We start from the raw sequence: 18525 nt of genomic DNA, 5'->3' as shown, positions 1-18525 counted from the left end.
TTGGCTGGCCAATCAAGGACGGTAATCCCATGGTCATTGAACCAGGTTTTTGTAGTTTTGGCAGTGTTGGCAGGTGCCAAGTCCTGCTGGAAAATGAAGTCAGCATCCCCATAAAGATGGTCCGCTGAAGAAAGCATGAAGTGCTCTAAAATGTCCTGGTAGACGGCTGCGTTGACTTGTCTTAATAAAGCACAGTGGACCAACACCAGCAGATAACATGGCTCCCCCAACCAACACAGACTGTGGAAACTTCACACTGGACTTCAAGCATCTTGCATTCTGTGCCTCTCCAATCTTTCTCCAGATTCTGGGACCTTGGTTTCCATATGGACTTTGGACCATTGAGCAATAGACCAGTTCTTTTTTTCTTTAGCCCAGGTAAAATGCTTCTGACGTTGTTTTTTGTTCAGGAGCGGCTTGACAAGAGGAATACGACATTTAAAGCCCATTTCACAGATTGGTCTGTGTGTGGTGGCGCTTGATGCACTCACCCCAGCCTCAGTCCAGTCCTGGTAAAGCTCTCCAACACTTTTGAAAGGCCTTTTGCGCACAATCCTCTCCAGGCTGGGGTCATCCCTGCTGCTTGTGCACCTTTTCCTTCCACACTTTGCCCTTCCACTTAACTTTCTTTGTGACACTTTGAGCCTACAGTTTGGAAAATTTTCACAATATTAAAATTTTCTGAGATTTTGAATTTGGGGTTTTCATAAATTGTAAGCAATAATCTTCAAAATTATAACGAATAAAGGCTTGAAATATCTCACTTTGCATGTAATGAGCCTACATAATATATTAGTTTGGGCTTTTAAGTTGAATTACTGAACTTTTGCACGATATTCTAATTTTCTGAGTATGACCTGTACTTTTTCCTTTTTTTCTTCCTTTACAGAAGACTGCGATGCCTTTAGAGACCGTAGCAATCAGCGCAACGCCACCTCAGAGATTCTGGTGTGGACGCCCCTGGCTCCTCCCACATGTCCAGTCACAGCGGGGAGCTGAAGATTCTGAGTGTCTAAGGAAAAGGGGAGGGCCCACTGGCGGTGGACGGCCATGACACCCTCTTCACCGTGTCAAAAGTGGAGGCCCTGAACTCGCTGTCTGCGGACCACAGCGTGGCCAAGAGCCTGGAGAGCGGCGAGCGGCTGGTCTGCCGTGAGGAGCTGAGTGTGCAGGTTGGAAATCATCTTCTCATTCACCATCCAAAAGAGAGGCTTCACCTGTAGGAGAAAGGGTCATGGACCGAACGCGCGCAACGCACCACAGCCCCCGGTCCTGGCACACAGGCGTCTCGATGGAACTCAACAAAACTGGCTCTAAAAACAGAGCCGTGTGCAATTGTGTTGCATCTTCTGACGTGACAATGGGGCCTAGTAAAACATTACATGAACACAACAACGGGAATTATAGTCGAACATACCCATTGGTGTGGCTGAGGCTTTCCTTATTCAAGTCAAAGTCATGTTGGCTCATATTCACAAACTCAATTTGATTTTGTCTGTAGGCCTATAGCCCTTAATCACAGTTACAAAGGGCTTAACAGGTATAATAGTGATGACCCCTTTGATGCTGATTCTTCAGCAGGGAATTTTTTTTTTATAATTTGTGAGATCAAATCTATTCCAGCGAAGAGCAGAACCTTTGATGACAACATTGTGTTCGAGATGAGGAAGAAGAATGCTGTGGTCCATTGTGTCGAAGGCAGCGCTGGGGTCGAGCATCACCAGCATGTCTGCAATGCTATCCATATTATTTATGTTGTGTGCTGTGTAAAATGTGCTAAATAAATAACAATGAGGAAAGTTTTACTTTTTTTTTTACAACTGAATTACATGGTTTTATTACAGGGTAAAGGGCCGTAAAAAGGCACCATTGGTACTGGGGCCTAATTCAAGGTACCTGCTGCGTCACACGCTCTGAAGGGCTCAACAGAGGTCAATGAGACGATGGGAAACATACAAAGCGGGACCCCTTTGATGCTGATTCTTCACCAGGGAAAAAAATGGGTTATAATTTGTGAGATAAGATCTAATCCAGCGAGGAGCAGAACCTTTGATGACAACATCGTGTTCGAGATGAGGAAGAAGAATGCTGTGGTCCACTGTGTCGAAGGCAGCGCTGGGGTCGAGCATCACCAGCATGGAGCTTGCATTGCTATCCATATTATTTATGTTGTGTGCAGTGTGTGCTACATAAATAACAATGAGGAAAGTTTTTACTTTTTTTTTTACAACTGAATTACAGGGTTTTATTACAGGGTAAAGGGCCGTGAAAAGGCACCATTGCTACTGGGGCCTAATTCAAGGTACCTGCTGCGTCACACGCTGTAAAGGGCTCAACAGAGGTCAATGAGACGATGGGAAATATACAAAGTGGGAACAAAACTAAAACTGTGGAATCCAAACAAGTGTGAAAAATATCAAATCTGTTTCAATATGCATAAAGATAAAAAATGTGATTTGTTAAATGTTTGAATAATGGTTAAAGGTAAAAAGGATCGATTCACGGGAATCGCATTGACTCGATATTAAATAGATATTAAATTAATTATTTGAAAAAGTATTAAGTAATTGATACCACAATGTGTAAAAAAAAAAAAAGAAGCACTCAAAACCTGCTATGCTCTCATCCTCTCCCCTGAAATGCAAACCAACACCTTCCTATTTGGCTGAGGTCAAAATGTTTTATTTTGCATTTGTGCATAAAATTTTGTTCTTTCCGGACACAGCTTAGTAACATTTTTGAGAAGAGGATTGAGAGAGATTTTCCCATTTTGGTTGACGGTGTGATCCTATGGAATTGCAGCAACGTTAAATGAAGGCAACTTTGTAGTGAATACCCATACCCAGGCCATACAGTATCTTAAGTGACTGGTTGAATATTTCTGCCAGTCCGTTAGAGGCTGGATTGTACGGGGCTGACTTAAAATGTTATACACCAGTAGATCCGTATAAAAACACACGGGAGAACACACAGGAGGTTTTACTACTCATTATTTAGACCTCTTGTTAGTGTGAGTAAGATCATTACTCACCGGAAGTCATTAATGACCAGAATAAACTAATAATCCCCATTTTTCACAAAGTCAATTGAATACATCCATGGCTGCTCCGACCATTTCCATTGCTTGCCGTTGTTTGGCACATTTCTGTACTGTTGGCTTGTTTAAAAGATATTCACAATTTCTTTAATGTCCTAATCTAGGCTGGTGATGTAGCCTGGTTTTTATGAAACGTGGCCTATCATTGGCCCAAAGGTGTCCGTAGGTCTGTGCCGCAATTAAGCATGCGTTTCCAGACACAGTATGGGTCTCTCTCTATTTACCGGATACCGTCACTTGCATTTATTTTCAAACAAGTTGCAAAGCCACCCGTGAGACTGAGAGCAATCGAAACAACGGTCAATTTCTGAGCTGTATAAAAAAAATGTAACATTAAAGGAGACATATTATGGTGTTTTTTCCAAACAAGTAAACATAGTATATGAGTTCCAGAAAACATGTTTAAGAGGCAGCTTGCCTACCGCTATTCCCCTCTGTTTCAGCCCCTTCAGAATGCGCTGTTTCTGGTGTCTAGTTTTAATGCAAGCCCCCCCCGCCGGAGCTGCCGGACTGCCGCCGAAGCTCTGGTGGCAGTCCGGCAGCTCTGGCGGGGGGAGCTCGGCGGCAGTCCGGCAGCTCTGGCGGGGGGGAGCTTCAGTGGCAGTCCGGCAGCTCCGGCGGGGGGAGCTTCAGTGGCAGTCTGGCAGCTCTGGCGGGGGGGAGCTTCAGTGGCAGTCCGGCAGCTCCGGCGGGGGGAGCTTCAGCGGCAGTCCGGAAGCTCTGGCGGGGGGGAGCTCGGTGGCAGCCCGGCAGCTCCGCCCGACTCCATGCCAGGCAATCACATGAAAAACTGACTAATTAGACATCTATTATTCTATGGAATATCCCTGCTTCTGCGGGGATATTCCACCTCCGCCCAACGCTCATCGGCTGGTCCACAAAATCTTAGCTATGCTCTGCTTGGAGGGGGGTGGAAAGTTGGAGGTAATATTCAAATGTGCCCCCTTCCTACGTAGGAGGGGGCGCCGAAACTGACTCACTCTTTTGGTAACCGTAGGCCAGGTACATTCAGAAATACATATCTCACTCAAATAATCATCTACAGACTTTTTTCAAAGTTTCTATGCGTGTGGGGGCGCCAGAGACCCAAAACCCAAATCTCAGGAAGTGTTGTTCTCTTAATACGTCCCCTTTAATAAATTGCGATATAACTGACAGTAGGCCTACCCAAATTGTGTCCTTGTGAAAGAGGCCTTAAAATCCAGTTGTTCTTGGAACAACTCAATCCAAGAAAAGGGTAGTGAAGTGAAGACAGACAGAGCTCACCTTGGGTACACACGAGGGGGACCAAGAACACTTGCTTGTCTCTTATAATTGGTTTGCCGCTGGTGGCCCCACTTGGGTCCTCACCTTAAGCGAGGGGACAATATAGGGATTTAATAGTTTCCAAACAATGCAGTCAAGTTACAGGGAATACACTCTCTGGGGGGATGTCGCATCGCTCACCTGAGCAAAAGTTAAATCCTACTCTAAAGTACCACCCAGTGGACAAAGATGGGATGATCACACGTATTTTGTTTATTCAAAGAACAGTGAAGGTCAAACAAAGCCCATGATTTAAAAATACATCAGAATTTCATTGTGAAAAAGCAAAGGCAACAGAGGAAACCACTTTCAAATTCGAGAGAGAGAGAGGCTCTTCTCTCATTTAAATTACATTATTTACAGGATCTTGAACAAGATATAAAAAGCATGTTATCCCCATGAAAAGGCAGAGAGCAGCCCTGCTATCAGGTTACAATGCTGCTATGCTATAGCTACACACATAGAAATATGAAACTATTGTATGTCAATGGATTTTTGCGGATATATTTATGAATTATTTTTAGGAACACACCTTATTTTTCAAACCTATTTTCTTTCTGCTTCTTATAACGTTTAAGAATTCACTAGAATGCAGATTTTCTTTTCACCTTCATCTTCATCATTCAGTTCTCTGTTCTTCAACCTGTAGATCTCAGAGGAAACCCCTTTTCCTTCAACCCCCATCTGGCTTTTTACATTTTTTCTTTGTTCCGAAAAAAGTCTACAATTATCACTTGAACCATGTTGTGGACAGATTGTACGGTGTTTCAGTGTGATTTTGGTCAACTCTATCATTTTGACCAAATATAAATGCTGCCCAGTGACGGCTGGCTGGCCACAAAGACCACAATACCCCCCCTCCAAAACAACAACATGATTATAGATTATCATCACACAAATTATACAGTAGTCCCTCAATCTGTATGAACACAATCCTGCCATGCACTAAATGAGGGAGGGAGGGAGAGAGAGACTACAAACGACACAGAGACACTGTGGAATCAGAATCATATAACAGAAACCCAGGGTGGAGGTCCTGAGTGAACGTTGAATGGAAGGTGTGGATGCGTGTCCGTTTGCCTGAGGAGCCTCCCACATCTGGGGACACACTGTAGAAGGACAGAATGCCAGCAGATTGGTGCAGATACACTCCTATTCTCTTAAAGTGATAGGGGAGGGAAGGCAATTGTGTTTGACTATTGCTGTACCAGGCAGAGTAATTATTATCTTCACCAAAACTATTTCCACCATTATCATCACAATCAAGACACCAAGAATGTCTATTCAGTCCAAGCTCACCGTCTTCCCCCTTTCCTCTCCTTGGGATTCCTCTGTATGTCACTCCTATCTCCACCCTTCCTCCCCACTCTACCTCCCAGTAACAGCGCCCACTCAGACCCTCTCTACACAACACCTGTCTATGGTAGTCAAATCTTTCTGGGTGGTCAGGATACCTCTGTGTTTTTCCACGCTGCATCACCTTTCTGTTGTCTTCACACAGAAAGAGATGTCTGTGGGCTGTGTTCGGGTCCAGAGTGAGTTCACAGGCATCTGACGGGAAAACAAGACTTGATTAGCCCATTTAACCACACGGAAATGCCCTAATGAGGTAGTCATTAAAATAATTTCAAAGCAATGTATATGAGTATTATTATAAACAGCATTCCACTAATAGTAAAAAGTTATTTTATTTTATGTCAATTATAATTGTATATTTTTTTATATCAAAAATAAATAGCGTGTTTAGTTACATGATTTGTCTGATATAATAATGATAGTAATGAATAATATTAATTGTTATAATCATAAAATATGAATCCAGACAAATTCCTGATAATTATTAGCAAATATTATGAGCAAGCATTATAGCATAACATAAAAGGCCTAATAAAAAGAATGATTAAAACAATAGCTAAAATAGAATACACACATCATTTAGGTAAAACTAATTATTACTATTATTAATGATGTTGGTACCATGAATATTATTCAATTGTGTTTAACAATAAAATACTACTTTTACTACCAACCCTACTAACATTGTCAAGAATTAATACGAATACAATAATGCCCATTAGATTTTACACTTACACTTCTTTACACCTGTTTTCATGTCAGGTAGCTTATTCATCTCCATGTTGTCTGGGAGTTTCTTTCTTACATCTACATCATGTACTTGTTTCCCATCCTCAGACAGGATGAGACTGGGACTAGCTGTATCAGGATCCAGAGTCACATCTACTTCATTCTGCTGGACCCTCTTCAGTTCACCATCATTACACAGCTTCTTCATCTCCATGTTCAATGTCTTCTCCAGCTGATCCAGGGATGTCCTCAAGGTCCCTACGTATGACGGAGGACAGACCTCCACCGTTGTCCAGTCCCTGGTGGGTGGAGGATTCTTCAGGGATCTGAAGGCCTGGAGGAAGTGGAGGTGGTCTTTAGTCTGTGAGAGCTGCTTCACCTCTGAGCTTCTATTGGTCAGATCTTCTATCTCCTGCTCCAGCTCTTTGATGAGGTCTTCAGCTTGTTTCTCTGTGGATTTCAGTCTCTCGTTAACCGTTTGGTTGAAATCATCCCGGCACTTTTCAACACAGCCTATCAGAGCAATGAAGACCTGCCCACCATCAGCTATCTCTCTGTCTGCATCTTTCTTGCTCATGTCTACTGTGTCTTTGATCTCCTTAATCTTTAGTTTTCTCTCCCAGATCATCTGCGGAACTTCAGCCTCTCTCTTCCCCAGCTGGGCCGTCTTCACTTCATATTCCTCCTTTAGAGGTACAACAGGATGGGACTTGTGGTCTGTCTCTGTGCAGATCTGACATACAGACACCTGTTCAGTCTGGCAGAAGAGCTCCAGAAGTTGATTGTGTTTTGTACAAATCCTGTCTTCCAGACGGTCCATAGGCTCGACCAGCCGATGTTTCTTCAGGCCTGCGACTCTCTGATGTGGCTCCAGGTGGGGTTGGCAGTAAGAGATAAGACATACTAGGCAGGACTTCACAGCCTTTAGCTGGGTCCCAGTACAGACGTCACAGGGAACTTCCCCTGGTTCAACACAAGGCTGCTCTTCTACTCGTAAGGTTGTTCTAATCTGAGTAGCCAGCTCTGATAAAAGGGTATTGACCCGTAGATCAGGTCTAGTGTGGAAAAGCTCGTTGCAAACAGGACATTTGTACTGGAGTTGTTCATCCCAGAACGTAGTAATACAGGTTCTGCAGAAATTGTGTCCACATGGTGTGGAAACTGGACTGTTGAATACATCCAGACAGATGGAACATGAAAAGTTCTCTTCAGACCAGGAAGTGATAGCAGAGGCCATTCCTAGACACAGACGACAAGGTTTATGTATTGAGCAATTATATATTTCTAATTCCACAGTGGAGGAGAGATTTTAACTCGTCTGAAAGTTGTGCTGTTTTACTCACCTAGTTGTTGTTTCTGTCTGTCAGACTATTTAATGCGTGTTATTTTTCTCCTGAAAGAGAGAACTGCTTCCACGTCGGGGTGCCTTAGGTTTCGTTTCGTCAACATGACGTCCTCTCCCCTCCTCCCCAACGCCTGGCTCCTCCCTAACACCTGGCTCCGCCCCCATGGCACATGAGTGCACTGCTTAAATGCCTTGATGTGTGTTCTCCTCTTCTTTTGTGGACTTAAAAGAGACCCTGTGGAAAACAAGAGACATTGTGGTGATTTGCGACTGTAACTGGGATCATCGTTGTAGATCTATCCGGGTTTTCGGGGCTGTCCGGAATACTTTCTATCCAACCCCGATTTGGTGCTACGCTGCTGTAATAATTTCTCCCCCATGTGCACACACACACACACACACACACACACACACACACACACAGGGGCACGTATGCGCCCACAAACACACACACACACACAGGGGCACGTATGCGCCCACAAACACACCTGTCCGGACGCAAAAAATATGAATTAAAAAACCCTAAAAAACTAAAAGCATTAGTTGTCTTCCCACTGCTCAGGGGCTAAAGTTGGAGCCAACCACTTGGGGTGTGTGGGGGTGTGTTTACGTGTGCACCTGAGTGATGGATTCCCAAAGCCTGCCGAGGCCAAAGAGGAAGCTCTTACTGTGTGTGTAGGAGAAGGACGGTGAGAGGGTGGAGGACAGGTTAGGTCGGGGGTGTAGTTGACCCCGGCCGAGCACATGTTGTTGGGCTTCTTGGAGAGCACCATGGGGGCAAGCTTCTGAGGAGGAAGAGGAGGAGGAGGAGGAGGGGGAGGAGGAGGAGGAGTAGGAAGAGGAGGGAGAGGAGGAGGAAGAAGAGGAGGAAGAAGAGGAGGGGGAGGAGGAGGAGGAGGCGGAGGAGGAAGGAAGAGGAGGAGCAGGGGGAGGGGGAGGTAGAGGAGGGGGAGGAGAGAGGAGAGGGGGATAAGGAGGAGGTGGAGGGAGGAAGAGGAGGGGAGGAGGAGGAGGAGGCGGAGGAGGAGGAAGAGGAGGTGCAGGGGGAGGTAGAGGAGAGGGGGATAAGGAGGAGGTGGAGGGAGGAAGAGGAGTGGAGGAGAGGGAGGAGGAGGAGAAAGGGGAGGAGGGGTAGGTAGAGGAGGGGGAGTAGGAGGGGGAGGGGCAGGGGGAGTGGGAGGTAGAGGAGGGGGAGGAGAAAGGAGAAGGGGTTAAGGAGGAGGTAGAGGAGCAGAAAGGCGGGGGAGGAAAGGATGGAGGTGGTGGAGGAGGAGTTGTAGGAGAGGGGGAGAGAGGAAGAGGAGGGGGAGGATGAGGAGGTAGTCGAGGTGGAGGAGGAGGGGGAGGAGGAGAGAGGAAGAGCTATGAAGGGTGTGGGTGGTGGTATTGAGGGGCGGGAGGGGTAGGATGAAAAGGGGGAGGAGATAAGAGAGAGGAAGAAATAATACCTAAACCCCAGAATAACGACAGCCATCAACAGATCGTCTGATGAATAGGTAATCACATGTCAGTGTGAACCTTATTTTTTTCGTGTCTAACTGAATCAACAAAGTCCTTTTTCAATCAAAGCGTCTGCTAAGATCGAAGGCCACCCTAGCGAGTTCCTTGCGCCGATGCTCAGCGTTGTCCCGGTGATCACCATGGGGACGCCCAAACAAACAATCAAACAAACAAATCAATAAGAGCAACACAGAACGATACAGGTTTTAGAGTTTTAATCTGTCCCTTTCTGTCCAGTTACCTCAGTGTGGGGCCCCGTCTAGAGCTCGGGCTCCACTACACAATGCTTTCAACCTGAAGCGATCACTAAACCATTGAGCAGTGCACATTAACCAGTGGCGTGCACCGCTCGGCCAGTCTGCAGACTCGGATGACAACCGTAGTATTTGGGGAACACAAAACTAGAGACGGAGGACAGACGGACGCAGTGTGCTGTTCGCCCTGCACTAGAGAGAGTGTTCTCCCACAATGTTTCAACCTCCTTTAGTGTCGTTTCATGTTTGTGTGTGTGTTGTGTGTGTGTGTGTGTGTGTGTGTGTGTGTGTGTGTGTGTGTTTGTGTGTGTGTGTGTGTGTGTGTGTGTGTGTGTGTGTGTGTGTGTGTGTGTGTGTGTGTGTTTGTGTGTGTGTGTGTGTGTGTGTGTGTGTGTGTGTGTGTGTGTGTGTGAGAGTAGTAAATGAGCAGCAGTTCTGGGGCAGAGACAATGGCTATTCAGAGTACATTGAATAATTATTCATGTTTACATTATACATTGTAAACACGTTTAATGTGTATGCAAGACAATAATTAATACAATCCTGGATGAGCTAGAAATAGTGCAGAGATAGGGGGGAGGATGAAGAGAAGACACAGGAAGGAGAGAGGAGAAACTAAGAGGAGAGGATGGAGAGGAGAGGAGAGGAGAGCTGACAAGAGAAAGTCACGTTACTTGCACACATGAGGGGCATCTTTACATGTCACTGTGCCCTTTGTGTAAGTGTGGAACACATGTTGGGGTGTTGCATGGTGGACATTAAAAGTCATTGACTCATTAGCTTTTTTTCCATTTTTATTTAAATCCGAATCATACATTTTATTGTGTCTTCATTCATGATTCAGAAGTAAAGTAATGATTTCATTTATGAAAATTATTTATTTATTTATGATTTCATAATTTTTCATTTATTTTCATTAATCATTTATGATGCAAATTAATCCCTGAAACTAGTTAGACATAATTGCAACCATAAAACAATTTATAGCAGTAAACCATTAAAAGACACATGAGAAAAAAACAATGAGGTACGTATATATATATATGTTTTGGTTGTTTGATTATTTTATTATCAAATAAAGGTCCTAGTCTTTTTGATTGACAGGTGAGATGATCAGGGAGGCAGAGTTTGTACCTTCTTCATGTAAACATGGAGAGAGGAATGGATAGAGAGGCTCACTAAAGGAGCAGCCAGTAGCAGAGTAGATATGAACCCTGGCGTCCACATCATAGAAGGAGACCAGACCCTCATCATAATCAACAAACACCCCCACCTTCTGGAGCTCAGCTCTCAGAAGGAGACGGACATCAGGGTCATCATTAAATACCAACCCATCCTCATCGTAGTACAGAGTCCAGTAACCCGTCTCAGGGGTCACTAAGGTCTCACCGTTTCTGTCGATGGACTCTCTGGCCACTCCTGTATACCATGCAGTCTTGTCTTTAACCTGGACCTCAAAGTAAAATCTCCCTGAGGAGAAGCTCTGCCTCGTGAGGACAAATATACACTTTGTAAATCTCTTAGGGTGGTCTGGGAGTTCCTTCTCTTCATCTCCATCATGTACTTGTTTCCCATCCTCAGACAGGATGAGACAGGGATGAGCTGTATCAGGATCCAGAGTCACATCTACTTCATACTGCTGGACCCTCTTAAGTTCAGCATCACGCAGCTTCTTCATCTCCATGTTCAATGTCTCCTCCAGCTGATCCAGGGATCTCCTCAAGGTCCCTACGTATGACGGAGGTCGGACCTCCACCGTCGTCCAGTCCCTGGTGGGTGGAGGATCCTTCAGGGATCTGAAGGCCTGGAGGAAGTGGAGGTGGTCTTTAGTGTGTGAGAGCTGCTTCACCTCTGAGCTTCTACTGGTCAGATCTTCTATTTCCTGCTCCAGCTCTTTGATGAGGTCTTCAGCTTGTTTCTTTGTGGATTTCAGTCTCTCTTTAACCATTTTGTTGAGATCATCCTGGCACTTTTCAATGCAGCGCATCAAAGCGGCGAGGACCTGTACACCATCAGCTATCTCTCTGTCTGCGTCTGCTTTGCTGCGTTTAACTGTGTCTTTAATCTCCTGGATATTTTTTTGTCTCTCCTGGATCATCTGCTGAACTTCAGCCTCTATCTTCCCCAGTTGGGCCGTCTTCATGTTTTGTTCTTCCTTTAGAGTCACAATAGAATGGGACCTGTGGTCTGTCACTATGCAGAAGTGACACACACACACCTGTTCAGTCTGGCAGAAGAGCTCCAGAAGTCGGTCGTGTTTGTTACACATCCTGTCTTCCAGTCGGTCCATAGGCTCGACCAGCCGATGTTTCTTCAGGACTGTGACTCTCTGATGTGGCTCCAGGTGGGTTTGGCAAAAAGACATGAAACACACTAGGCAGGACTTCACAGCCTTCAGCTGGGTCCCAGTACAGACGTCACAGGGAACTTCTCCTGGTTTAACACAAAGCTGCTCTTTTACTCGTACCGATGTTCGAAACTGAGCAGCCATCTCTGATAAGAGGCTATTGATCCGTAAATCAGGTCTTGTGTTGAAAAGCATGTTGCAAAGAGGACATTTGTACTTGACTTGTTCATCCCAGAACTTTGTAATACAGGTTCTGCAGAAGTTGTGTCCACATGGTGTGGAAACTGGACTGTTGAATACATCCAGACAGATGGAACATGAAAAGATCTCGTCAGACCCGGAAGTGTTAGCAGAGGCCATTCCTAGAAACAGACGACAAGGTTTAGCATTGAGCAATTCCATTACATGTCTAATTCCATAACGGTGAGAGAGGGTTTAACTTCTCTGAAAGTTGTGCTGTTTTTTCTTACCTTTTAGTGGCTTCTGTCTGTCAGATTCTTTTTTCCAACATGATTATTTTCTCCTGAAAGAGAGAACTGCTTCCTCGTCGGTTGCTTTGGTTTGTTTGAAACTTAAGTTTTGTTTCCTGAACAAGACGTCTCCTCCTCTCCTCCCCTCACACCTAACTTCTCCCCTAACACTTGGCTCCTCCCCTTACACCTGGCTCCGCCCCCACAGACACAGTTCACTAACAGTTGAAGTTACACACTGTGGCTTTGGGTGGCTTTGATGCTTGCGCTGTAATACAAATACGTTGATGTGTTTTCAAATATGTTTGAAAACACAATATACAACAAAAAACAGACCAAAAGCCGGTGCAAAACCAGAGACATTGTGGTGATTTAATGGTGATTTGCCACTTGAACTGGGATTAAGAGCTATCTAAAAACAATTGACTTGACTTTTCCTGAGGCTGGTATTTTTTCTCCACAGTCTTTATAAAAGCAACCCTCTCTCTTTGTGCCCAGATTATATGTGCCATTATGGTTTGTGTTTTGATATTGAGTTAACACACTGGTAGTTATATGAGGCTTATCTCCCGGACTTTAACCTCATGAACGTATAAATGTGTGTGAGTGAGTCCGCAGACGACTCTTACCAGAACGGCTGATCAAAAAGAAAGGAAGAGAACAAGATATCGATGGAAAGATTATCTATATATACAGTATATATAAATATAGATAGAAACCACGCTATGATAAAGTCGACCAATGACAATCCAGGTCTTCCAGCCACGTTACAGCTCAACGTTCAGACTCCCCGTGTCGTAACGGGACTTAAACCAAAGAACAACACCCCCTCATCCAACGACATGACAGCAGTTATAACCTAGTGGGCGCACGCACACACACACACACACACACACACACACACACACACACACACACACACACACACACACACACACACACACACACACACACACACACACACACACACACACACACACACACACACACACACACAACCCCTCCTGAGTGTAATCTTTCACCCAGGTCCAGCAGGTTTGCTTTTTGGGTTGTTCCTCCTCTGTTTTTTCTGGGCTCGTGTTTAAGAGGGCGCACTCACACTAGGCCTTCTGCACCGTGCCCGAGTACGTGCCCAAGTCTGTACACCTGTACCGTGCTCAAGTCTAGATCATTTGGCTAGTGTGAGCACACGAACCCTACTCAAGTAGGCCTACAGTTCAATTCCGTGGCCTGAGCACACTTCGGATAGGTGTGCTAACCCTCTACAATAAACATGGTGGCAAGCGGATCACGAGTGGGTTCACGTTGATGCGATGGTGAAGTTGAGTTTTTGATCAAAAATCCCCCGTTCTTCACGGCGCAGGCTTTCTTGGTTCACTGGAGACCTGGAGTCCAGACATCTTTAGAAGAATTTGCATACTCCCGGATGTTGGTTTTTTTGGAATGAAATATTACGAGGCAAAAGCCTCGTAAGGACCGTTCCTCTGCGTCTCTCTTGTAGATCGCACCATCTTTCAACGTCTTTGTTTAATACGACTGCATCACCTTCTCTCACATGATCAGCAGCTCGCGGATTTCACTTTCGCTCCAGTTGGAACTGCTCATGATCATATCGCTGCGTTGCCCCCCGGAACCGCGGAGCCGTCGCATTTGGAAACCCAATAAACCGCCAATGTGTGCAGGGTCCGGGAGGATAAATTGGGGTTCTAGCTCAGAGGCAATTTAGCTCGGGGAGTGTAAACGCGCGGACCGTGCCGCAAAAAAATAGTGCATTAAACGGCCTATTTGGCAGTGTAAAAACGCTCAGTGAGAGACGGCTGTATATGAGTACAACGGCTCCGATTAAGCAACAAAGTCAGTAAAGTGTAAATTGTGTTCTCTGCGTTGTTCTACTAAGCAGCAGACGCTTATGGCAAGCCGAATTGACATTTATTAACTACGTTTGACTATCCGGAATTTACATTGCAGATATCTGCAATTCAGTTTCGCCTAGTCAAAACTAACATCTCGGATATCCGCAACTACATTCCTCCTATCCGCAATTGTCATTTCAGATATCCACAAAGACATTCCTCCTAGGCGAAATGACGTCATTTTCGCCATTCATGTCAATGGGGTTTCTCATTGCAGATATCTACAATTCAGTTGCGGATATCCACTTTGTGAATTACGGATATCTGCAACTGAATTGTAGATATCTGTAATTCCAGTTTGAGATATCTACAATTTGATTCTGACTAGTCATAATTCCAGTTCAAGATATCTTTAATTCACCTCAATTCAAGATATCTACATGTCCCTTTTCAGATATCTTAAATTAAGTTTTGACTAGGCGAAATTAAGTTGTAGATATCTCTAACTGGAGTTACGACTAGGCGAAATGACGTTGTAGATATCTCTAACTGGAGTTACGACTAGGCGAAATGACGTTGTAGATATCTAATATCAAGTTATAGATATCTTGAAAGGAATTTTGATTAGAGATATCTACAATTGTAGATATCTTTAACTTTCATTCTGCCTAGGCGAAACTGAATTAAAGATATCTTCAATTCGAGTTTTGACTAGGCTAAATGACGTTTCAGATATCTCTAATGACAAATTATAGGACCGTTTACTTTAGGCGGGAGCGGAGCAGCTCTCTCTCCACACATCCCCTGTGTGTGGGCTTGTTCAATTTCATGGCATTTTCTCGTGATCTTTTCGATCACAGCCAACGCCATGACTGCTCCTTTCTTATTCCATTCGGAAATGAACCCACTTCTTCTTTGATTATGGCGGCAAGGGGAAATGACGTATTTCTGGATATCTAAAACGTAATGCCCAACACTCAAATGACGTTTGAGATATCTTTAACTTTCATTCTGCCTAGGCAAAACTGAATTACAGATATCTGCAATTGTCATTTAAGATGTGTGACGAGTTGAATGTCGTTTTCCGTGAAGTCATTGCAGATATCTGTAATTCAGTTTCGCCTAGTCAAAACTGAATTACAGATATCTCTAACTATCGTTTCGACTAGTCAAAACTACGTCACAGATATCTCTAACTGTCGTTTCGACTAGTCACAACTACGTAACAGATATCTTGAATGAAGTTGTTGATATCTACAATGTAAATTCCGGATAGTCAAACTTAGTTAATAAATGTCAATTCGGCTTGCCATAGACGCTGGGTGATGAACATACGACGTGATGATGTAAAAGAGACAACCATACTCAGGCCCAGTTGAGATTGCCTAGTGTGCGCACAGGCCAGCGGCACAGCAGGGGGCATCGTAGGCTACTTGATTAGGTAGCCTACAGGTGTCAAACGGACGGTACAGATGGCCTAGTGTGAGGGCGCCCTTATTAGAAGCTCCAATGGTCGACCAGCGACATCAACCTTTAAAAAATAGAGAACAACAGAACAGAAAAACAGAAGACAGAAAGCTTCTCCTCCTCCCTCCCCACTCGGTGCGGTGGCAGGAACAACTAAAGCACCACGTGGAGCCGTTTGGTTCGCTTCGGTAGTGCCGGGGAACCCTGAGGTGAGAGACAGAGAGATGGCCATATCTGACCCACGAGAACCTCGCGAGAACCCACCTTTACCGTAAAGTCTACACAACCGTGGATATTCACCGCCTTCTACCGGCGAACAACCACGCGATTGCACGTTTCTAAACGGCACCCGCTGTCAGTAGCCCACGTGTGGTAATTATGGTCGTCGTTAATTAATGAGTGGCACATGCAGGGGCGGAGTGGGGCACTAATAGCCACCGGGAGAATCCTCCCCGGTCCGTAGCACTCCCCGCACTACAGCCATCCGGAGGCGCACAGAGCTTTTGGCCGTGATATTATCTATACAATTATATTATACTATTATATATAGAACGTTATAAGACGCTGTCACCGAGTGTGAGAGGAGAGTTGACGGAGAAGATGGCGGTTGACCTAGTTTCAAAGTTTATACCGTTTATGCTCGGTAATACCGGTGTAACGTGTTGACACGACTGCTACTACATGTTCCAAATCTGTTAACATATTCTCCATCCATTAAAAGAGAAAGATCAGCTATGTCATTAATTCGTCTGAAATATACCAGCCAGCACATACACATTTGACTAGCAACTTGTGCTAGCTCCCGCCTAGCAATAATGTCAATGGTGGAGCTCTGGCTAACTGTTTTTCTGTCAATTCACCTGCACAACTCGTTAATGCCTGACTTCGGAATAAATCCGTTATTTTTGAGCACTTAGATGCATCCCCCTCCAGCATCCGCCTCTTCTTTATTCTGGCCTTTTCAGCCCCTCCTTTCTCTTTTCTCTTCTTGCCTTCCATGAGTGCCACAACAAGCAAAAGCAAGCAACCACGAACTTGCTCGCCTTCTCTGTCTGACGCGTCTTTAGGGTCATGCCATTAGACGTGGGGCCGCTCATATATTCCCCTACATTTCCGAAAATGGACTTGACCTGCAAGCTGTTTATTGGATAAACTCATTTCCCAATCCCAGGAGTCTTTGCTCCATTCTACGTCAATTCAAGAACAAACGAATTAAAGTAAACTGTAGTTCGTATTATTTATTTATGGCCATGAAAGTTCTGTAACGCCTGAATAATGAAGAATTAAGTGAAGTAAAAAAAAATTATATAAAAATAAACCATGAATGAGACATAGAGAGTAAGCAAGTGGTATAAGTATTGGTTGGATGTTCTCGAGACAAATATTGTTTATTTCGGGGAATTTCACGGAGCCTTTACGGGAATAAATTATGCTCAGGGCCGGCTTGCAGACGCCTCGCGGCCGCTCACAACTGTGGGCCGGTCCAACTGACTTCGCAGGCCGCTACACACTTGTGGGCCGGTCCACCTGGCCGTCGGCCGTCTCCCGATCGTCCCGACGGCCACTCCGCCTCTGGGCACATGGCTGTAGTTTACACCTCAGTCATGCAACAAAATGCAACCCCAAAAAAAAGAGACTCACGTCTCAGAATATTTGATAAAAAGTTAAATTACCGTAAGTGTATTAAAAAATAGTAGGATTACGGCCCACAACGAACGTTCTACCCCTCTGTGGCGATACCCGCTCCCGCCACTGGGTGTCGCTCATAACACTGATTATAGGACTGCTGCTTGCATGCACCAGGGCACAGGTAGACTATAGAAAAGGCAAGTCAAACGGCTGTTTACACAAATTGAATGTGTATGCGAGACAATACTTAACACAATCCTGTATGAGCTAGAAAGGAGAGCAGGGATAGGAGAGAGGAGGAAGAGAAGAGAGAGGAAGGAGAGAGGAGAAACTAAGATGAGAGGATGGAGAGGAGAGGAGAGTTGACAAGACAAAGTCACAGAACTCACACACATGGGGGGAATCTTTACATGAATCTTTACGTGTACATAGTCGCTGTGATCTTTGTGTATATGTGGAACACATGTTGGGTTGTTGAATGTTGGAGATTAAGTCATTGATTGGCTCATCAGCTACAAAAGTGTGCCGTTATTATGGGATTTAATCCTTCCTTGAATCCCATCATGTATAAAAGGGTTTTTAGGCAACACAGTTGTTTTTGTTTGATCCCACTGGTAACATAACTAATCTATTGAATAAACATTGTACTGAGTTTGTACCTATTCCACTGAAAATGTACCTATTCTACTGAAGCTATATTGTACTGAGTTTGAACCTATTCCACTGAATATATATTGTACAGAGAATGTATCTATTCCACTGAATACATATTGTACAGAGAATGTACCAATTCTATACTGAGTACCGACATTCTCATTGAAATATGTATTCATATTCCACTGAGAATGTAGCTATTCTACTGAATGCATACGTAATGAATACATATTGTACTGAGAATTTCACAGATATTGTCCCCATTCAACTTTTTTTTTACATTTTTATAATAATAATATATGTATATATAATAATATATAATAATCTGAAAAGTGTACAAACATTTGAATGTGCTGTTATACATTATTTGGAACAATAAATTGTTATCTTTTTGTTAAAAATATATCGATTATTTGACAAAAATGGAAATTTCACATTTTCAACATTTTACTTTACTGCAACCTTTAACCATTTTACATCATTAAACATACATTGAACCAAAGGGTATTTTAATCATTA

The 18525-nt window shown here is 44.3% G+C and overlaps 3 protein-coding genes across 3 annotated transcripts; all 3 read right to left on the bottom strand.

Moving 5' to 3' along the window:
• Positions 1-4594: 4594 nt before the first annotated feature.
• LOC115541754 (stonustoxin subunit beta-like) lies at positions 4595-6701 on the bottom strand. Its single transcript, XM_030353599.1, has 2 exons — positions 6494-6701; positions 4595-5953 (listed from the first exon to the last, which is right to left on the bottom strand). The coding sequence occupies exons 1-2, from the start codon at positions 6699-6701 to the stop codon at positions 5376-5378; spliced, it is 786 nt and encodes a 261-aa protein (XP_030209459.1). The 3' UTR covers positions 4595-5375.
• Positions 6702-6745: 44 nt separating this feature from the next.
• Positions 6746-7952, bottom strand: LOC115541753 (E3 ubiquitin-protein ligase TRIM47-like). The gene is made up of 3 exons (XM_030353598.1): positions 7831-7952; positions 6988-7726; positions 6746-6767 (listed from the first exon to the last, which is right to left on the bottom strand). Exons 2-3 carry the CDS (start codon positions 7722-7724, stop codon positions 6746-6748), a joined length of 759 nt encoding a protein of 252 aa, XP_030209458.1. The 5' UTR covers positions 7725-7726; positions 7831-7952.
• A 2434-nt stretch (positions 7953-10386) lies between these two features.
• On the bottom strand, positions 10387-12514 carry LOC115542321 (nuclear factor 7, brain-like). Its single transcript, XM_030354568.1, has 2 exons — positions 12404-12514; positions 10387-12295 (listed from the first exon to the last, which is right to left on the bottom strand). The coding sequence occupies exon 2, from the start codon at positions 12291-12293 to the stop codon at positions 10671-10673; it is 1623 nt and encodes a 540-aa protein (XP_030210428.1). The 5' UTR covers positions 12294-12295; positions 12404-12514; the 3' UTR covers positions 10387-10670.
• Positions 12515-18525: the final 6011 nt, after the last annotated feature.

This window comes from Gadus morhua, chromosome 4 (genome assembly GCF_902167405.1).
Source record: "Gadus morhua chromosome 4, gadMor3.0, whole genome shotgun sequence".
In the NCBI taxonomy this organism is placed as follows: Eukaryota; Metazoa; Chordata; class Actinopteri; order Gadiformes; family Gadidae; genus Gadus; species Gadus morhua.
This window is presented reverse-complemented; position numbering and strand designations above follow the sequence as displayed.